Source organism: Vanessa tameamea, chromosome 2 (assembly GCF_037043105.1).
Source record: "Vanessa tameamea isolate UH-Manoa-2023 chromosome 2, ilVanTame1 primary haplotype, whole genome shotgun sequence".
Taxonomy (NCBI): domain Eukaryota; kingdom Metazoa; phylum Arthropoda; class Insecta; order Lepidoptera; family Nymphalidae; genus Vanessa; species Vanessa tameamea.
This window is the reverse complement of record NC_087310.1, coordinates 10318116-10338237: the sequence shown is the minus strand read 5'-3', so window position 1 is coordinate 10338237 and position 20122 is coordinate 10318116. Positions and strand designations below refer to the sequence as shown.

Here is a 20122-nt window from a genome sequence, read left to right as displayed (position 1 = left end):
TTTTCTTCTCATTTATAAAAACGATTAAACACTGGATATTTTTCATTATTTAAACAATAATTATCAGTCCAAATTTAAAAATGCGAGACGGAAAACGTTATTATATAACTTGTTCTGCAGATTTACTTAACTTACTTACTACAAATTTAAAATAAAATTTAGATACATAAACAGTTCAGTAGCTAAGTTACAATTAAGATATTTTGTAATTTAGCCTAGTTCTTGCTAGAAGTGACTTCCCCAATTGGGAACGCAAAGTCGCATTCTTTTTCTAAGTTGTGACTTAACTACCGAACTAGTCAAATTATTCCGCATTGTATTTGAAGCGCACATAATTCTTATTTTGATTTCTTCCGCGGATGACACAGGCGAGACGTCATAAACTAGGGCTTTCATGTGACCCCAAATATAGAAATCAACCGGCGTTAAGTCTAGGACTCCTCGTGGGCCACGGGATGGGCCCATTTCGGCCTATCCAACGATTAGGAAAATGGCTATCAAACCATCGCCTAGCATTGATACCAAAATGTGCAGGTCATCCGTCTTGCTGGTATATCATATTTGCCTAGTAGCCAAAGGTACGTCTTCGAGGAGGCCAAACATTTTATTTGCCAAAAAATCTTCGTAAGCTACAGTATTTAGATTGCTTGGTAAAAAATATGGTCCGATTAAATTGTCGTTAAATATTGCCATCCAGACATTGACCGAAAAACGGTATTGTGACCATTTTTGCCTCTTTTTATTAGGATTTTTGTCCACTTTTTCACTACAATAATATTTATTGTGGTAGTTAGTAATACTATTTTTTTCAAAAAAGATGCCTCTTTTAAATCCTCATTAAGCATGAATCTACAGAAAGCAACTTTTCTTTCAGCATCCTCTTCGTAAATGACGTGCACAGATTTAAAATGATAATACAAAATATCTTTATTGTAACTTTGCTACTGAACTGTTTATGTATCTAAATTTTATTTTAAATTTGTATTATGTAAGTTTTTTACATTGGTTATTATTTTAAATCAATTTTGTGGGAATTTTAAAGAGCGACATTTAGAACGAATTCGGTCATGTTCGAATACGAATTTCCACCAGCGTACTTTCTGATCATTTTATTTCGGTTGCTTTGAAATAAATTCCTAGTTTTTATACATTTTCGGAAAGCTAAGTAAACGATTATGTTTTTAAAATAATCTGCAGAACAAGTTTCATAATGTTTTTTTTTGTTTTTTAGACATATTTGAGGAAAAAAATAAAAAATATATTGAAATAATATCGTTTTCCGTCTCGCATTTTTCAATTTGGACCGATAATTATTGTTTAAATATTGAAAAATATCCAGTGTTTAATCATTTTTATAAATGAGAAGAAAAAAATAGATTTTAATTGATACTTTTATTTTAATAAATTTTTGAAGTTGCATTTTTGACTTATTTTGAAAAAAATTTAAAAAAACGCGATAGCTCTAAAATGGTTCACTTTTGCATAATGAATATGGGGGTTCAAATTATTGCAAATAGTCACCCCTATTACCGCCTAACGGGAATACGTAGAATTACCAATAACCCTGTATAAACTAGATATTTACTGATTTATGTATACTTAAGGATTGTTCTTGTGATTTTGATAATATAGATATGTAGATATACTGTACAAAAACGTACATAGATAGATTGGTACATTGTGAAATAAATAAAAAAAAAGAGAGACTATTTTTTTTTAAAGTTTTACCGTTTTATAAAAAATATTGATGCATAGCACTAAAAATAACAATATTCTTTGTATGAGTGTTCTGGCTTCGAATTAATTTTTGACAGGATAATAAACAAAACTTTACTTTTAACAAAGTTCCGTGCTTACCATGAGAGGAGAGGCGGGAGTTGATCCGCGCAGTGATGGCACGTGCCACTTCTGCGGAGTCGGGCGCACGCTGTTGATACAAGCGAAGTCGCTCGAACAAGCATTCTGACGCCGCGTCATTAGCCATGCGGTACGCTGAACAAAAGTCAAAATTTTGACTTATATCTAGTTAATGAAAAAAACTATACCATATAAACCAATTATTTATAGCAAGACAAAAAGTGTCTTTAAAATGTTTTCTTAGCCAATGAAAATGTGGATATTTACGGAACATGGAATAAGCTTAGTTACTACAGATGGTATTTTAGTAATGTGTTCATAATAATGAAGTTGTATTAATTAAAATCAAGCTGGTGTTTTAATTGATGTTCAAAGTTAAAAGAATTCTGGCGTGAAAAAGTTGCTTGCAGTTAAGAGTTGAGTCGATATATGCACTTTTATAATTTGTGTGTTTATCTGATATGTAAACTTTAAAGTAGTCGATAGAAGAAATTAACATTGTCATGAATGTAGTCTATAGGCCAACACATACAAAAATCTAGTGTGAACGGTTGATTTGTGAATGGATAGCAAGACGTTTTGACTAAATTTATTTACGAAACGACCGTGTGACGTACGTGCCTGAGTGCGTTGCTTTGTGTTGTCCTTTTCTCAGTAATTGATTGTGACAGATTGTAAATAAACAAATTGGAATAATGTTATACACTCGAGCTCTGTACCCCGCGGCGGCCCTCGGCCGACTACTTGCAACGAACTGAAAATCGTATAGAGCGGGGGCGGCCGCGTTACGTCAGATTAAATCTATCGTCTCACCTCGACTATGCTCGGGATTAAATACTCAATTGTAAATTGGAATGTATTTTCAAAACCATATGATCTATTTTTCATTTAAAATTGTAAATATATCAATTTGTTTATGTATTTTAACGACATTAACTAATTAATGTCGTTAAAATACAGTGTGTCAAAATTATTATAAAAAAAAACAAAATTTTGTTTTTTAATTATTTTTCATTTTAGCGTAATGAATAGAACATGTCTGAAATAAAATATAGTTTAATTACAAGTTGTGGTATATAATAATTGAATATTGTGAATACAATTTTTAAAATATATTAAATATTTATGTCTATAGTATTATAATTATGTGCTAGGACTACAGCTGATATCGATTTACATTTATAAAGATATACACATATAAACTTAACATAATACGGTAAATTAATACAAGCACTTATTACAAACGCGATGGTAACTCTTACGTGTTAAGAAAGAAAGTTATTATTGTTTTAATATAATATAAATATCAACAAAAAAAGGCCCAAAAGTCTTAGTTTAACAACATTATTTTATTAACGTATAATTCAATCAAAGACGCTTACATTTTTTTTTCGGCTTTTTGATTTCCTGTGCCTGAGCCGACGAATCGACCTTCGTCACAAAGTCCTAGAAAATCATAATTAATATGAATAAATTTAAAATAATACAAGAAAAGTTTATTAGAAATTATGTTACTAAAACCCTTTGGAATTTGGATTAACGGGGATTATTCTATGCAAAATGTAAATATACCATCAAAAGAATAATAAATATACGCAAAACAACAACCGCACAATGTTCTTGTTTGAGATTTGTTTTAAAGTACCTACTTCAACTTTTATCATTTATAGGTATCGTTTAATTTATCGCAAGCCTCAACAAAATATTTAATTTATTATATTCATTGACATACCTGGCATTTCTCATTCATCACAGAAATTAAATCTGTTTTTTAAGTTATTGATCATAATATTCATTTGATTTTTCTTTACCAAATTGTATCAAATATTTGATATTTTTAATCTGCATTTTTAAATGTCATTGCAAATATCTGCCAAATGGTTTTTAATTGCTAATGGCCAGTTGCTTAATTTAGTTTTTATGTACATCCGAAATCCATACATAGAATACATATTAATCCATTTAATTAAAATATCAATATTGCCAATGCAATAATTATTACAGATATTCAACGTTTAAAACTCCGTCATTTATGAACCGATTCGTAAATCCTTTATACTTTGAGGTAGGGTACTTACTGTTTGATCCCATTTTGGATGATTTTAATTTTAATTTTCACGAGTTATTGCTTCGAGTATATAAGTATTTGAAGTCGTTTTTTTTGTCAACATCTTATTATTAATATAAGTACATTGAAGAAATATATACCTCGTTTGCTTTGTTTTTTAATTAAGTTTTCATATTCTTATATAATTTATGTCTCGTGAAAAAGACTAAGAGTAGTTTTAAAAAAGAAATGATTGCTTTATTCTTAACAAATAAAAACAATATATTATTCATAAGAAAGCGGTTAATTTATAAAATATCTTTCAGATATTTTTATACTAGTTTTATTACACTTGAATTATGTTAAAACACTTAAAATTTTTTCGATTAATAATATATTGATTTCATAAATAATTAACATACACTGTACTTATATATATATAAAAATTCAGCACATTTATGTAATGAACTGTACGAACACTTAAAATTTAATGGATTTGTAATTTTAACGACTACCGAACAAGTTTAACGCAGTAGAAATGTCAAGAGTGAGGCTTGGAGTCACTGGAAGCAAATGTCAGTCGGTGATCTGTATCTAATGAGATCTAGAGCAGCCTTGCGAGTGATAGGGTGACAATGATATTGTTTTATTGACGAGACACATTTACCTACAGAATTCCCTTAGAAAATCTAATGTTCTCCTTATCTAATTGCAAACTGCTGCTAATATTAAAAAAAAAGTGAAAATTATTTGTTAAGCTGAAATTTTAGGGTAGTTTTTAATTGATTGCATACAGATTTATATTTTAATAAAATTAAAACGAAAAGTTAAAAAAAAAAACAAATAGTTATTATATCACGAAGCAATTGTGACTTTATTTTTTCAGATATATATTGCTATAATCTGTCGATCAAAAGTACAAGTACATACCACTTTAAGGGATCTTAGGTCAGTCGAATTAAACATTTAACTTTCATTAATTGTAACATACTATCACTGTTTACGAGTTGTTCCTACATTCAATGCTCCAACAGAGTGTCGGCTGATATCTACCAGGGCTCGACTATGACAAAGTAGTCGCTGTGATTGGTCAATGCCTTTGATTGGTTATCGGAGACTCAGTCAAATTAACATCTAATAATCAAAACATTAATTGATCGGGTAAAAATCAAGCAATATAATAGAAGAATGACTTAAATAATTTGCAACTTCTTTCATATTATGCGAACTACATAGTAATTTAAAAAAAAAACACATCAATTAAACCCTTACATACTTTTGATTATGTTACTAAAGTAATGCCGATTGAATTTCAGCTGTGCCGGCAAATTTCAAATAATAGCTTATTAAATAGCTATTACTGTGCACAAGTGTGTGCATAAGCACAAATGCACTATAGGTATTGTTGAACTCCCACAATCCATACGGCTGGAGATAAACCGAGCGCAGGACCAAAGGCTCTATGTCCTAACTTATGACACAGCAAGGAGTTAGAAGTACAGGCTTCTGAGAATTGATTCACTGAAAAGGTCAATAACATTCTATTAAAGACACACCAATTTATATTTCCCTCTGTCGTAGTTATTTAAAAGAAAAAGACAAAGCATTTTGTAACTGTATACATTTATTTTTAAGGTAGCCAGCGTAGGAGGTGTCAATATTTATTAAACTATCGGTTAGTATATCTCAACTGTAAAATCATATAAGACAAGTATGACAGTATTCATATTGTAGTAGTATACCAAATGAGGTCATTTTATGACATGAGATTTGGATAGCAACGAAATATTTGAATAATATTTTTTCATAAAATATGGATATCCGAGTAATATAATGAAGCATTATGTACAAGAAGGAACATGCATGCCAACGAGGCATTGTTTTGATTATTTACTCCGTCACATTTCATTTCAAATAAATAACACAGAAGTATTATATTGTTTATTAAATCTTTTTTATAAACACATCTTGTTTGATAAAGCATTTTATGAATAAGAATTACTGTATCGGTGCAGTTTAGTCCAGACTGTTGTTTTATCAATATGTTGTCACATTTTAACTTTTTGCTTTGTAGTGCCTTGTGTTGCAGGGTAGCATTGCAAATTCCAATTGCTGGCAAATCTACGATGGAGCCTAAAAGTGCTGATATTAACGCACAGACGGTATGATGTCTTATTGATATTGATTGAAGTAATTATATATATAGCTATTAATGTAATACTACGAACATTCAATTCAAATCAAATTCCCTTATTCAATACAGAAGCGTTACAGTTACTTGTTGATTGACAAATTAAACACCACATTCAGAATGAAGTATTTATATAATTTGATATTTACTTTACATATCATTTATTTACAAATATGTTATTATTGGTCCGTTCATATCAATCGTGCAGTAAATATATTTTATGTTAAAAATTACTTGACTAGTAAATGGTATATACTAACCCGTAAAAATACGTTATGATAAAGTAAATAAGGGAAGTAGTATTAAACAAATATTCTATAATTGAAATTGAGCGATATGAATACCGCGAAGCACAGCTAGTCAAAGTATAATCAGAATTCGATGTGCGTGATAGCATTTGATTGAGGTATAAATTGTTCTAGGGCTGGGAACCCTCGAGCGTTAAACACGGCGCTCCTAACCGCGTACAGGTATGCATTAATGTAATCTAAATAGTTTTATAGACTTTACATAACTACTAAATGAATAAACTCTGGTGACAAGCAATTATGTCTGCGTAAAATACATATTTTCATGACCTTACCAACAAAACAATATAACGAAACCCACATATAAACCTTCAGCTTCTATTTATCCGTCGTGAATAGTTTTTTTTATATGGTAGGATTATTTTATTATTTACTGGGAATCATATCCAATGCTTGCAAAAGGTAGGCGGATAAATGCAACCAATTATTAAACTTTTATCAACATTACATCTACAAAGTTGCAGCTGCTGCAAGTTGTAATATAGTTTCACACTGACTATAGTTTTTTTTTGTTAAACACGTAAAGATAAACTATTTTAACACTTAAGAATATTAAGTTGAATAAATACCATACAACTATTCCTATCTAAGTCACACTCATTCCACCACGCTGCTCCACTGTACAGCCTATTTCGATCGAGTAGAGCTACAAAACCTTTAATTTAAATAATTAATGCGATTAACTAATAGCTTTACTATATTATGCACTAGAATTAGTTCTTGATTAAATTATCTTTTTTACAATACAACGCCACTCCGCTTGCCTGCTTATATCCACTTAAATTGTACTTACAAAGTTCCGCCTTTCAAAACGTCTTTTTTTCAGAAATTCATCTGCTATATGCATGTGATTATTCAAGATTTCGACCGATGTCATCCTGTTAATTCAAGGTCAATGTCAATTGACTTTACTCCTCCTATTATTGGAACAGGCAATACGTTGTTGTATGGTTGTTGAATTTCTAATGGCAAACTTTTCCATCACGCTTTTTTAGAATGGTTTCCTCATTTGTTTTTGGTCGGACTTGAACTCTTAATATTCTCACCGACAAGCACACAACACTAAACCAGCTCACCTCAATATATAATATATATTACGTTTTTAAGTATAAAATATTTTAATGAAATTTCAGGAAGAAAATAAAACTGACAATTTGCAACAAGTTATCGCTAAAGCAATGGAATCTGACGTAATTAATATGCAAAGTAAAATACCAGCGAATATTTCAAGGATTCGAGTAAAAAGACAGAGTGGTGCAGGTATAGACACAAAAATGTGCCAGTTTAATAATATTAATTTACTTTTAGTTTTCTATCTAAAGGAAAAAGGTGTATGTCATCAATAATACTACATTTTTCTGTTAAAGGTAAATTTGCTGAAGCTTCTAAAATGCCACAGTTAAAATTGCTTCGGCTGTTTCTTCAAATGTTTAAGAACTCTTGGGATAGTGCGTATGTCGGCGGGGCCCACCCTCTACACCATAACGTCCCTAAAATCTTTGTTGCATTGTATAAACAAAAAGTGGTCGAGTTCTTCATTCCAGATGTTGGAGATGACGCAAAGAAGACTTCAGACTAATATTTTATATTATTTATTTTATTATTATTATTTGTAAATATTTTTAAATAAAATTACATCGATCAACTATTTTCATGTTATAACGAGTAGTTGTTTCTAAAATAGTATATACTAGTTCTACTGGAAACTATCCTAGATCCTAGCTATAGGCCCGGTTAGTGAGGATGTCTAGCGAGCCTTGTTCTTTCATAGACAGGAATATCTTTTTTATTTAAATAAATTTACTAGAAGGCTTATTTATGGCGATCCATACTGATTATTTTCATTTTTGTATTTCATATAAAGGAAAGGATAAAATAAATGCATGTGATAAATTCTATTTGACTATCTGACACCCATTCGTATTCGTAATAGAGGCTGTCCGTTTCATATTTTCAATGATTGTCATTTTTATATTTGCATATTTTCATATGACATTAAAATTGCATCAACTATGTCGCTTATTGCCAAAATAATTTATTTAGTAACTTGATGTGACTATTATTGTACAGTATTTACATGTACATTACAATTGTGCAAGATGCGAACGTGGAATACAAAGTTGGAGTCATATCTAGTTTCTTTCTGTCTGCGATTGTAAGTGGGTGATCTCGAACAGGTATAAAAGAATCGTCTGCGGATTAAAACGTGTACAGACATATCGGTACTCTGAAGTCTAGTATCTCCGAGATGAAGGTACGACTTCGAATTACGCTTTAAATATTGTAAAATATATCAGAATATTTAAGAATATATATGATATGATTTTTATTGCTTGATTTCAAATACAATTTTGTTTAAAAATGCGTTTAAATGTGAGGTATTTTATGCAGGTTATTGTGCTTTTAATGTGTGCGGTAGCCAGAGCTTCGGCTGGCAATGCAGTGGCGTGGCCGGGTGCGATACCGCTCACGCGAAGTGAAGTGAAGGCTATTATACCACCCCAAATACAAGGCTTCGGATATTCTACGAGTCAGTATATAAATGCGGTAAGTATAACTTAGATAGGTGATGTTAAGGATTTTTTAAAATATATTCTCCATTTTTAGTTTTTATAAGCAATTACTTTGTTTATAGATTCCATCAGCACCAATCGGCTATCATCCACAACTGAGCTATCAAATTCCTCTGCCAAACTATCAGCCCGTCGTAAGCGCTTCATACTATCCTAACGGCTTTGTCTATCCTTCTTTGGTTCCTGCTGCACCTATTGCTCCTGGTTTCCCCATTTCCCCAGTTGGAGCTATCAATCCCGTCGCTCCAGTTGCTCCTATTCAACCACCAGCACAAAGCCCAGGACTCCCAACAGAGCAACCCGCTGGTGATGAAGATACAGCCGTAATTGAATCAGCAGATTCATCATCTAATCAGCAACAACCATCTCAACCGCAGTTACCACCTAACTTTTCACAAACATCCTTGGACTCAAAAAATATGCCACAATATCCTCAGATACCTGGGGCCTCTCAACAATTTCCATTTTATCCACAAATCCCACAATTCATTCAACCAGGTTTCAATTTTCCTCCTCAACAATCAGGATTCCAACAGAATCCTTCGTTTCCTCAAGAGTCTTCGCCAGCTTCTAGTTTTCCCGCTGCTGATAATACAGATAAAGGTCTCGTTGACGACGACACGGTAACCGTGGATTCTGCGTAATTTAAAATAAAATAGCATAGTTCAATTTCTTATTTTTTTACATTAATGCTTGTTAAATTTGGCATGTAAACTGTCGTATATTAAAATATGTCTTTCATAAATACGTGTTTCATTCCATGCTTCCTCCAAATTGCAAATATTTACAATAAATATTATTTATTAAAGTTGTTTAATTAAATATATTCTACCGCAATACTTAGTATTTTGTGTTCCGGTTTGAAGGGTGAGTCAATGTAACTGCAGGCATGACGAACATAAAATCTTGGCTTCCAAGGTTGGTAGAGCATTGGGGATATAAGGAATATTACTATTATTAGTTGTACCTAATTTTTGGTTTCAGTATATTTTGTAAATAGTAAATTTAATTATGATAAATTACACTTTAATGATATGTGGAAGAATATATAACATGGTCTACTTTTTAAGCAATGTTCTAAAAGTCAAGGTGATTGAAATAAATGAATAGTGTGACAGTTGAATGAAGCTTAACACTTCTGAGTAGGCAGACTGTCGTATCTAACATAATATATCTCCGATCACTAGTTATTCATACAGATTACACTTAGAAGAAGGTTAGATTTCACTAACAAATTATGTTTACAAAACAATGAAAATGAATTGAATAATAAGCTTGTTCAGATTAGTCTTTTAAATAAGTTTACAATATTAGTTTTAAAATAAAATATGGTTTTATTTGCTCTTGTGCACACTAAACAATTTTTTCTTTAAAAAAAATAATATAAAAATATTTTTATAGTACGACTGGCTGTGCTTCGCGGTATTCATATCCCTTAATATATGATTGGCATATACGTGCTACTTACTCGCTATCTTTAAGCTTATTTGAATCGTAACGTGTTTGCCGACTATACTATTTACTGCAAGCCAAGTAAATTTTAAGACAAAATATTTTTCGATACGAACGGACCAGCAATTTAAGATAATTCACATGAAAAACTTAATTAGGAGAAATTATTGTTATGTATAAATAAAACAAAAGTGAATAATTACTATTTATTTTTCGTTAACAACTGTTTACCAGAATCCGGGCTTTCTCTCTCCGATCCACTTATAGAAATCTCTTTCAGTGGTATTCTTACCGTTCAGTCCCAGTGAAAAGTAAAATGTATATGGAAACCACATTGTATCAAATGTCACTGAGATATTGTACCCTCCAACCCCCTCTATAACGGGCATGCTTAACCGATTAGGAAGAAGCAAACGAGCGCAAACAATAGTGCATTCTATTCCGGCGGATACCTGCAACACAATAAAATATTTTATACTGTAACCCGCACCTTTGTCCGTGTGAGAGAGGGTGACTATACAACCCATGTCCTACAATAATTTTTGCGATTAATTATTTTTAACATTATTATATTTACCTTGATCATGATATTCATTTTACCCGGAGGATCAGCGTTAACTTCAAATTTCTCTGAATAGAAAAATGCCGTTCTACTTTGTTTTTTCATGCTCTTAAAGCAATAGTCTCCAGTAACAAAGGTGCGGGCTCGCCACCCAGACTTCTGTTTTCGTCTTGCTCTCAAATATTCACGATGTATACCTATACCTTGACATTAAAAAAAAAGTATGATGTATATTATTTATTGAATTATATTGAAACATATTATTGTATAGTCATCCACAATTAATTAATTTGTTCACTTATCCTAGTAAATAAAAGCACTCATATACCGTTTCGACACATTACCAAAACATTGTATAAATGTTTTGATATTTTTTCCTAATGGTCTTTCGTCAATCAAATTATTGTTTTTGTCTTATAAATATATCTTTCCCTTATTTACTTGTCCCTGTAATGGTGTATCTTTATTCAACATCAAAAGCTGAACAATATTCTTAACCGGTTATTGATGTATAAGTCGAAGGTTCGGCTCTGAACTAGTCCCACCTAATAAACGTTTCACATTTAATTATTGAGGAAAATATTAGTAATACCTTGAATACAAGCTTGCTAGTATTATTGTTTAAAATAAAAAAAAAACTTTTAACATATCATTAATCAAAATTACTATTCATCCACACGACTACTGTACAAGCCAGCAAATGTTTCGCGCGTCCTATCACCAATAAAAATTGAAATTTGAAGGAATTGTTACAAAAAGATGAAAGTAACTCAAGACTAAAATCACTTTTTTTGACGTGAATTAATTGCAATGAACAAAAAAAAAAATTTTTTTAATATCCAAGGAATACAGGAAAGCAAACATTTATTAATATATTCTTTACTGTTTATGTGATGTCCAGCTAATCATTTACAGATACACACATATACAGGGAAATATGTAAAAAATGTATATGTTTTAGCCATGCGTAATAAAAGGTACTTTCCTAGGACTTTTAAAAGACCAAATAATACATTCGATATTTGAATGTCTTGTATTTTTTTACTTACTTGTGCCTCCTTCCATCAACATAAAGTTTTCTGGATATGGTCGTGGTAGAACATGTGCAGAGATATAATTGATGATCCATGACACGTAGGGATATACATCGATGTAGAGAGGTGGTTCTCGATTGAGTCTTTTGCGCATAGATCTACGAGCGCATGGAGCGCTACCAGCGGCTATGCCTATGAGCTGGAAAGTTCCTTCGAGAGCATGACTGACTATGGGAGCACCAGGACGAATGCCACAACCAGAACTGCAAAGTACGTGCGTAACACCTTCGCTTCCTAATTGCTATTAAACGATTTGAGATATTAGGAAATAATAAAAAATATATTCGTTATTTGTAATTTATGGAAAATAGCAGAAATAGTTGTAAAATTAAAAATAAAACATACGGAGCGCATCCGATGTCTCCGACAGTCTTTATGGGTGTACAATTTTAGTGACTTTTTAGCCATTTTCTCGGAGTCGAAGTCTTTCGGTACAGCTTAAAAATCAAATATAATAATTGTTTTCATCAAAAAATTCATATTTATTGAAGTGTTTTTATACTTACAGCTTAGATAATCAACCATAAAAACAAACTTATTCTTTCGCTTCTTTTCACGTTCAGTTAAGTTAGGCAAACAAATTGGAACCATGTAATCTATAATTAATTATAAGTCATATAAATAAAGGCATAATCACATATCAATAATGCTTGTATAAGTAATAAATATGTAGTTTGACATAATTGTTCAATATTGTAAATAATTGTAGTAGACATTTCAAGTACCGATCTAGGTAGTAGGCCGTTCGAATTTTAGCGGATGTTCTTTAATTGTATTATTATCTTTTTTTTTTATTTTTTTTTTTAATTTTGGACAACATCACATACATTACCCTGATCCCTATGTAAGTAGCTGAAGCATTTGTGTTATGGAAAATCAGAAATAACGACGGTACCACAAACACCCTGATCCAAGACAACATAGAAAACTAATAAACTTTTTCTACAACAACTTGACCGGGAATCGAACCCGGCAACTCGACGTGGCGTACGCATGAAAACCGGTGTACACACTACTCGACCCCAGAGATCGTCATAATAATAAAGTTAGTTAGTTAATACCAAAGTGTCGTAAATGTAAAAATATAACAAATTATCTTACGAGATTTAACGGGGCGAAGAAATTTCACCAAGGCCAGACTATTACCTACACCAAACCTGAAAATCAATGACCTCGATCAGAAAATATCACAACTAATTTAAAAAATTACGTTAGTCTATTGAGATTAATAAAAGCTATGGGAAAAGTTATTTTTTAAATGTAATAAGTATTAAGTCAAATACTATATTAATTATTTGTGTATTGCCTTACCTCGAATATTCAGGATGTGGTCTGATCTCAATAAGAGGCATTTCAAAGTATGCGCGAGGACACTTGACGCCCAATTTGGCCTGTGAGCGAGTCAAACCACAATCCTCCTCATCTCTTTCATAGTCGCCAAATATTACATTGCCTCTATAAAATATTACAACTTATAAAGCTTTAGTTAAACTCATGTTTTATGTAGTCAGCGATTTTTATTTTTAATATTAATAAAATATTAATTTTATTAAAGCTTTGCTACAAATTAATACATTTCGGTTAAGTATTGTAAGTAATTGTTATGAATTTTATAGGTGTTAATTGTACAAGAAATTATTTAATATTTTATGAATGTATTACAGCTTATAGTTTTTTGGCAAATGCAGCATATCTGTAGCCGTGCCGACGGAAAACTGTTTGTGAATGAGGACGACACGAGGTGCTTTGCTATGATGCGGTAATCCTGTCGTAACTGAAATAATATTGTTAAAGCAATATTATATATAAGTTTATGATGTATTTGTATATAAAAAATAATTCTGAATTGAGATAGTGAAAGTAAGAAATATTCTATAATTCAGAACAAATTGTATAAGGACACAAGAACGATAATGGTGATGATGTGAAGGTACCACCGGTTCATAAGGTATGTTTGAGAAAACCAAAAATAAATTAAGCAACACTTTATACGCATTATATAGAAATTAATTAAGTATAGTTAAGGTTTAGTTTTGTTCTGGTTTAGTATCATTTTAAAATCATACTAAGCCAATATAATACTTTTTACCTAACATAAATTATAATAATTATAGATTTTTTTCCTGTTTATTGATCCTTACCGTGTAGATATTGCACAAAGCCGAGCCAAGTGAATGTGTGCTCTTTCAGGACTCCGTCTGGGGGCTTCAAATTGAAGTCGTCGTGACATGTAGCAAAGTCTCTCAACATACACGTTGCTATCCGTAGCAAAACTAAGAAGGAAATTAAATTATGTAATATTTATAAAAACTAATTATAATTAAAATTGAATATACGCACAAATTAGACCGATTGTTTTCAAGGTGATCATCGTGCGTGTACTAGCTGTGTAGTTTGACTTTTTGCTTTGACCATCATCAAGATATTTGTAAACATTATTTGTTTACCATTAAAAGAATGTGACACAATGCTTACATTATGTAACTTACAAAACGGAATAAAAATGTACGAGAGATGTATAGGTGATTCAAAGGCAATTATTTCCCACTTTATTTAGCAAAATAAAACCATACTTACCGTTAAAAAAAATCTTTATTAATCAATTAACTAAGATTACAGTAAAATTGTTATTCTATGATTTATTATATAGTTTATAAATTAAATCTAATTTGTAATATTTAAATAGTTTTTTAAAATATTTTAAACCAAAATAATTATGGTTTTTAATTACTTAATTATAAGCGTTTTGTTTGCTCAACTGTGCGTAATATATTTATTCAATGGTGTCACTAATAAAGTACAATATTTGTAAAATTCAATTATATCTAAATTGTTTCTTATTTTCTAAATACCACAGTAAAGCTCTTACAGTTCTTCCTTATAGTAAGTAATATAAGTATTTGGTAATAAAGAAATACATACGTATATAATAAAATAATAATAAGGTAAATATTTACCTTTATAATATACAATAACTAAATTGAATAAAAAATACTTAACTTACTAAGAAAATTAAATTATATGATACGTACAATTTTCATTTATCAAAGCAAAAATAATTTTATTTTAATAACCTAGACGTCACGTATTTTACAAATCATGAAATTAATAAATTTAGTGATTTAATAAGAAATATATATTAAATATTTACAATTGTTTGTTGGTTCCAAATGAAATTACCTATATACAAGAAAAAATAAAGTCATATTAATATTTTTAATTCCATGAAAATATTAATCTCCACTGCTTATGCTTGTAATACTTTCTCTTGAAGAATGAGATCGAAACTGAGGTTTCATTAGCGTCACCCATAAATTTCGCGTTTGAGCGTCACATACGACGAAGTAAACAAATAGGACGAAACCTTGCATCGTTGAAGTTAAGCAGAAAAGATAAGACCAAATTACATTGTGCGAAAATGAAATAATCCCAAAAACCCAGGTAAGTCCTAATAAAAAGAATAAAAATATTGATAATCGTAATTGCGCGCCGATAAGATCAATATCTGCCGTTCTAATTTTACCGTCAGGACCTTTAGAAATAGCATAAATAACCAAAATAAACAATGTAACATTTATCAACAAGACAATGCAGATTGGCACGATTACACTGACGAATAAATAAAATCCGCTAGGATAACAAATAGAGAACTTATAATCCCTAGCCGTTAGTAATTTTGGTATATAGTTATCTTTATCCAAAACTAATACAATGACTACAGGTATGAGCGGAATACCCCATCCAATAAGAGTGAATTTAATCATGAATCTAGAGGGCCGATATACTCCCAAAACTCTCACATATCTAATAAATTGTAAGACTGCAGTTATTAACATCCACATAAAACTTGCTAAAACAGAATAATGCAATAAAGCTCCTAAAGTAATGCACAGAATTTTTGATCGATCGGAAACTTTTGATGTTTCATTATAATCTGCAAATATACTGTTGTCTAAATTAAATACAATCATAAATAAAAGGGGTAATGCAATAGAAGCTGAAAGATGCAATAGAACCTTCGTTCCAGCTTTTTTTCGCCATGTGTGAAATACTGTTGCCGTGATCCAGATACCCATTATACCCAGTAATGATAGGAAACTACCTACCAAGGAAATTATATTGAGTGGTTTGTCATGGACTTTCATATCGTCAGTGTTATTTGAGTCTTTGCCACGTCTGATATCTAGTAATTGTCCAAAATGTGTTAAATGATAACATTCACAAAAAGATAATTCATTTATCCGTTTTCGTAAATAGCACCCTCTATTAGACCAAAATCCTGGAACATTACTGGCTTCATTATTTTGAAAATCCCAATAACCACAAAGTCTTTTTTGAACGGTTGGCATTAAACTTTTATATATTAAGGGCATTGGTTTTTCCAAATTTGAAACAAAACCTGGTATCGAAACTCCTATGATGCGACTATTGACTTTATAGTTGTCAATATCTATTTCCTGAAATATTGCATCATTGTGAAAAACACTTATTATTATATGTACATCTTCATTATTGAATTCTGTTTCATTATTACTTTCATTTTTACTTAATTTTAAAGTGTTGAGTACTTTGTCCGGTAGCCAAGTAGCAATTTCGAGATTTTCAAGTGATAAAATGTCTTCTAAGCTGGTATTTTTAAATAAAGGTTGGATTTCCATATCAGTAAATTTATTATTTCCTGAATTTTTAATAACTGCTAAACCACTTATGTTATTTATCCACGGATAAGAAATTTGTAATACGTATTGTGGTTGAACTGCAAGTTGATAGTAATCATCGAATTCATTTTGATTTCTAGATATAAGACTATCGGGCACATATGCACTTCTCTCAGACAGAATCTCAATTATGTTATTAACGGAATCTAAAATAACATTACTCGAATTAAGCGTTTGAGCTAATCGCAAGTAATTATTATCGAGATCCATGAGTCTATCCATTACCCACGCTATATTTTCAATGTTTCCCATATCTACAGAAGATTGGTTTTCTTGCGCAATATGTAGAACGTGTTGTAAGGACATTGATAAATAATAAATATCTGCTGGAATAATAATATTAACATCTCCTAAAACAAAACCAAGACCGTCAGTAAGAAAGCGCGAAGTGTCAGTTTCGGGAATTTGCCCCTTTACAAATTTGTATAAAAAAGTGGTCGTATCAGATGGTTGGTAGTTTTTATTGCAAACTCCTTCCACATCATCCCAATAGCTTCCCAGTAGATATGAACCGGCGCATAGCCTTTTTACTGGTAATCCATTTTCTTGCAAGCAAAATTCTTTTGGGGCCGCTATATGTCCGATCGCTGTTAATTCCCATTTCAATTGAAGGGAATTATCAACAGATCTCGTTGGTAAGCAGTACATAGAACTTGAAATATTTACTAAAATATAATTATATTTCGGCAGTTCACTCTGAGCAATACTGTTTAAAGTTTTGAAGGTACTTTGAATATTGCATGAGTTATCGTCGTATACGTTGTTTATAGTTACATCCATATGTAACAATACCATCAAATAATTTGAAGTGTACTCAAGATATTCCATTAACAGAACTTTATTAGCTCCAAAAATAGATGTTATATTTGAGCATAAGTTATATTTAACTGTATCTAGCATATTTTGGATATCAACGGTTGAAACATAAACCTTTATTACGAGTGAGAAAACGTGAACTTCATCGCCTTGAGGATTGACAACGAGTTTGTCTGTTTTAATCAAAGAGAAATCTTTTGTGTGCCCCTCACACCAGTATTGCGCCGCTCTATCTGTGATAAGGTGAATTGCATAAACAATTTTGTCAATATCTACAGTGTCACCTACTGCGTTATATCGAGTAGACTGAATTTCAAAAAAAGGCATGTCATCAATATCGATTACTTTTACAAATCCTTTTGCATCCGAAAAACACTGAATACCACGATCATACTGATCATATTTCCAAAGACCAGAAGGAAAATATATTGTAAGGTACATTACTTTGTTTTCATCATTGTATTCAAATATTAATTCTGTTTTTTCATAGATAACTTCTGTTTGGCAAGCCATACAAGGAAGAGAAATTAATGAGCTAGCATTAATTAAACTTAAAGTGCCAATATTATTTATTGCCACATAATTTTCAGGATATAATATATTTGTACTATTATCCCCTTGGTTTAAATTAGCAGAAGCAAACCAACACCACACACTATTAGGTAAATTATTTATCTCGGCTATTTTCTTAAATATAAACTTTGTTAAGTCGTTACTGTCATGACTGCCCATAGGTGTTTTACAAATTTGGTTTTGTATGAAATCATCAAAAGTTAGATCTGTTGAAGATTGCTCTATTCCAAGGCAAACTCCCTCATCGGGCATGTACCTCACAGAGTGATAATTTTCGGGACATTTTGCTGGATAATTCATATTATTTATATAAAAGCATAAATTGTGATAACTCTCCGTACATGTTTCTGTCACTAAAATTCCTTGTTCCGTATCAAGTAATAAGCAATTTTTCAATATAGATGTTTGAATTTTCAAAATATTGTTAGTTTCGACAGAATGTCCCCATTTTGGTCCTGGGATATACCACTGAACTGGGCCAAAAAATTTTGCACGTTTGGCTGGTAACCAAAAATAACGTGAAATATTTTTAGCATTAAGAGAACTTAATAAAGAGGTTGCATCTTCATCACTCAAGTCTGTAATAACAGAAGCACCGCCACTTTTCAAACATGGATAATCCCACGCGGACGATTGCTTGATTTGGTAGCAGTAGTCATTGTTGTTTTTTGATATTTTATCGAAGCCTGGTGGACAAGATGACAGATTGTAATACTTTACAACCTGTAAACATGGATTAAGCGTTGCTGCAGGTGGTTCCCATTTCGAATCGACACAATTTCTTGTTATTAGGCGGTCATTATCATAGCAAATAGGATCTGATATTACATTATTTGCTGGTACACTTTTTTCCCATTTGACACTTATTCCAGTAGCAGTTATCTCTTCAGGACAGATCTGCAATTTACCGAAAAATAAGAATTATAAAAAAAGTTAATTCAAATTATCAAACTTTTATCGTAATTTAAGAATTTCTAATAAATATCCCCTGTATACAAATAGTTATAGGTAAAAAATATTATTTACCTGTAGTCCGAAATGAAACAGTAAACATAAATTAAAACTAAAGATTACACTAAACATTTCGAGAGATTACATTTAATGTTAATGGTATAAATTCTTTATACTTATTGATTCCAAAATAATAAAACCACAGTGTTCAATCCCGCAAAAAAACAATCTGAGTTTTATTTGTAGGCTTTCAGTCATATACTGAATGTTTATGTATACAATATACATGGCGTTCTATTGAGTTTTATTTATGTACAAGAGTAAAACTAAATTCGAAGTGACTTTTTCAAACGTATTCAATTAAGAAAAGTAATTATTTTGTTTTAAGTTTTTTTTGAAGTAGTTCGTATTTTGTTAGTGTCGTGGATTATAATTTAGTCAAAGACAGGTAGTTTTTTTTTTATATTACTTTAGTTCTTGAAAGTATATAAGTAAGGGGTTCGCTAGCACGTTTCTTTATTTTGTCAGTCATCCTAGTTGATTCTAGATGTTCTGGTGTAAGATTTTTTTTATTAATAACCAGAGGTGTCATTGAAGTTCTATTATATTTTCTCACTTATCAACATTGCATAAGTGTCTGCCCAAAAGCAAATGCAACTAACCCCTAACTGTCATCGTCCAATAGAATGACAACCCGATACAGACCTGCGTGAGATCCTGCAGGATGTTGTTTCTGCTTATGTACTTTCCGAGATTCCTGCTTATCATTAGCAAAAAATCTGATAAGTCCTTGGTGGCTCAACGCTGAATAACTACAACTCAAATTACTCTGCGTATCAATATTATTTAACACAAATAACTACAGTAAAATAAACTTTAAATCAGCCTGTATAAACCGTGACAACTGTAATCAGTTTATTAACATTAGTATCATCCATCCCACACAGGAAAACACTTTCGATACGATATCTCTAAAGCCA

The 20122-nt window shown here is 31.1% G+C and overlaps 4 protein-coding genes across 8 annotated transcripts in view; 1 reads left to right on the top strand and 3 right to left on the bottom strand.

Annotated features, from left to right (window-relative positions):
- The window catches only part of LOC113401994 (cytosolic carboxypeptidase 1-like), a 58743-nt gene extending 54885 nt beyond the window's left edge, over positions 1-3858 (bottom strand). For 2 of the 5 annotated variants that reach the window (XM_064217340.1, XM_064217355.1), the window contains exons 1-3: positions 3590-3858; positions 3240-3303; positions 1858-1992 (exon numbers count right to left, since the gene is read on the bottom strand). In XM_064217340.1, the coding sequence (XP_064073410.1) occupies positions 1858-1992; positions 3240-3303; positions 3590-3607 (217 nt within the window). In that variant the 5' untranslated portion in view covers positions 3608-3858. Of the gene's footprint in view, positions 1-1857; positions 1993-2474; positions 2652-3239; positions 3304-3589 lie in introns of those variants that run through there. The other 3 variants (XM_064217379.1, XM_064217399.1, XM_064217406.1) reach the window with 3 other exon arrangements.
- A 4678-nt stretch (positions 3859-8536) lies between these two features.
- Positions 8537-9721, top strand: LOC113402005 (amelogenin, X isoform-like). Its single transcript, XM_026642100.2, has 3 exons — positions 8537-8657; positions 8795-8950; positions 9039-9721. The coding sequence occupies exons 1-3, from the start codon at positions 8652-8654 to the stop codon at positions 9618-9620; spliced, it is 744 nt and encodes a 247-aa protein (XP_026497885.2). The 5' UTR covers positions 8537-8651; the 3' UTR covers positions 9621-9721.
- A 934-nt stretch (positions 9722-10655) lies between these two features.
- On the bottom strand, positions 10656-14455 carry LOC113401998 (uncharacterized). Its single transcript, XM_026642094.2, has 10 exons — positions 14425-14455; positions 14226-14357; positions 13747-13858; positions 13396-13539; positions 13186-13241; positions 12591-12680; positions 12430-12521; positions 12040-12325; positions 11006-11193; positions 10656-10880 (listed from the first exon to the last, which is right to left on the bottom strand). Exons 1-10 carry the CDS (start codon positions 14453-14455, stop codon positions 10656-10658), a joined length of 1356 nt encoding a protein of 451 aa, XP_026497879.2.
- Positions 14456-15300: 845 nt separating this feature from the next.
- Positions 15301-19435, bottom strand: LOC113402007 (uncharacterized). The gene is made up of 2 exons (XM_026642103.2): positions 19218-19435; positions 15301-19088 (listed from the first exon to the last, which is right to left on the bottom strand). Exons 1-2 carry the CDS (start codon positions 19272-19274, stop codon positions 15318-15320), a joined length of 3828 nt encoding a protein of 1275 aa, XP_026497888.2. The 5' UTR covers positions 19275-19435; the 3' UTR covers positions 15301-15317.
- Between the last annotated feature and the right edge of the window lie 687 nt (positions 19436-20122).

What these genes read in the sequence shown, in the direction of transcription:
- LOC113402005 (XM_026642100.2), top strand. An exon ending in CGAGTCAGTATATAAATGCG is followed by an intron (nt 8,951 to 9,038) that starts GTAAGTATAACT and finishes CTTTGTTTATAG; the next exon opens with ATTCCATCAGCACCAATCGG.
- LOC113401998 (XM_026642094.2), bottom strand. Translation starts at nt 14,455, where the DNA reads ATGATCACCTTGAAAACAATCGGTCTAATTT. An exon ending in CTTTGTGCAATATCTACACG is followed by an intron (nt 13,859 to 14,225) that starts GTAAGGATCAAT and finishes ATATTATTTCAG; the next exon opens with TTACGACAGGATTACCGCAT. An exon ending in TCTTCGCCCCGTTAAATCTC is followed by an intron (nt 12,681 to 13,185) that starts GTAAGATAATTT and finishes AATTAATTATAG; the next exon opens with ATTACATGGTTCCAATTTGT.
- LOC113402007 (XM_026642103.2), bottom strand. Translation starts at nt 19,274, where the DNA reads ATGTTTAGTGTAATCTTTAGTTTTAATTTATGTTTACTGTTTCATTTC. An exon ending in TGTTTCATTTCGGACTACAG is followed by an intron (nt 19,089 to 19,217) that starts GTAAATAATATT and finishes GGTAAATTGCAG; the next exon opens with ATCTGTCCTGAAGAGATAAC.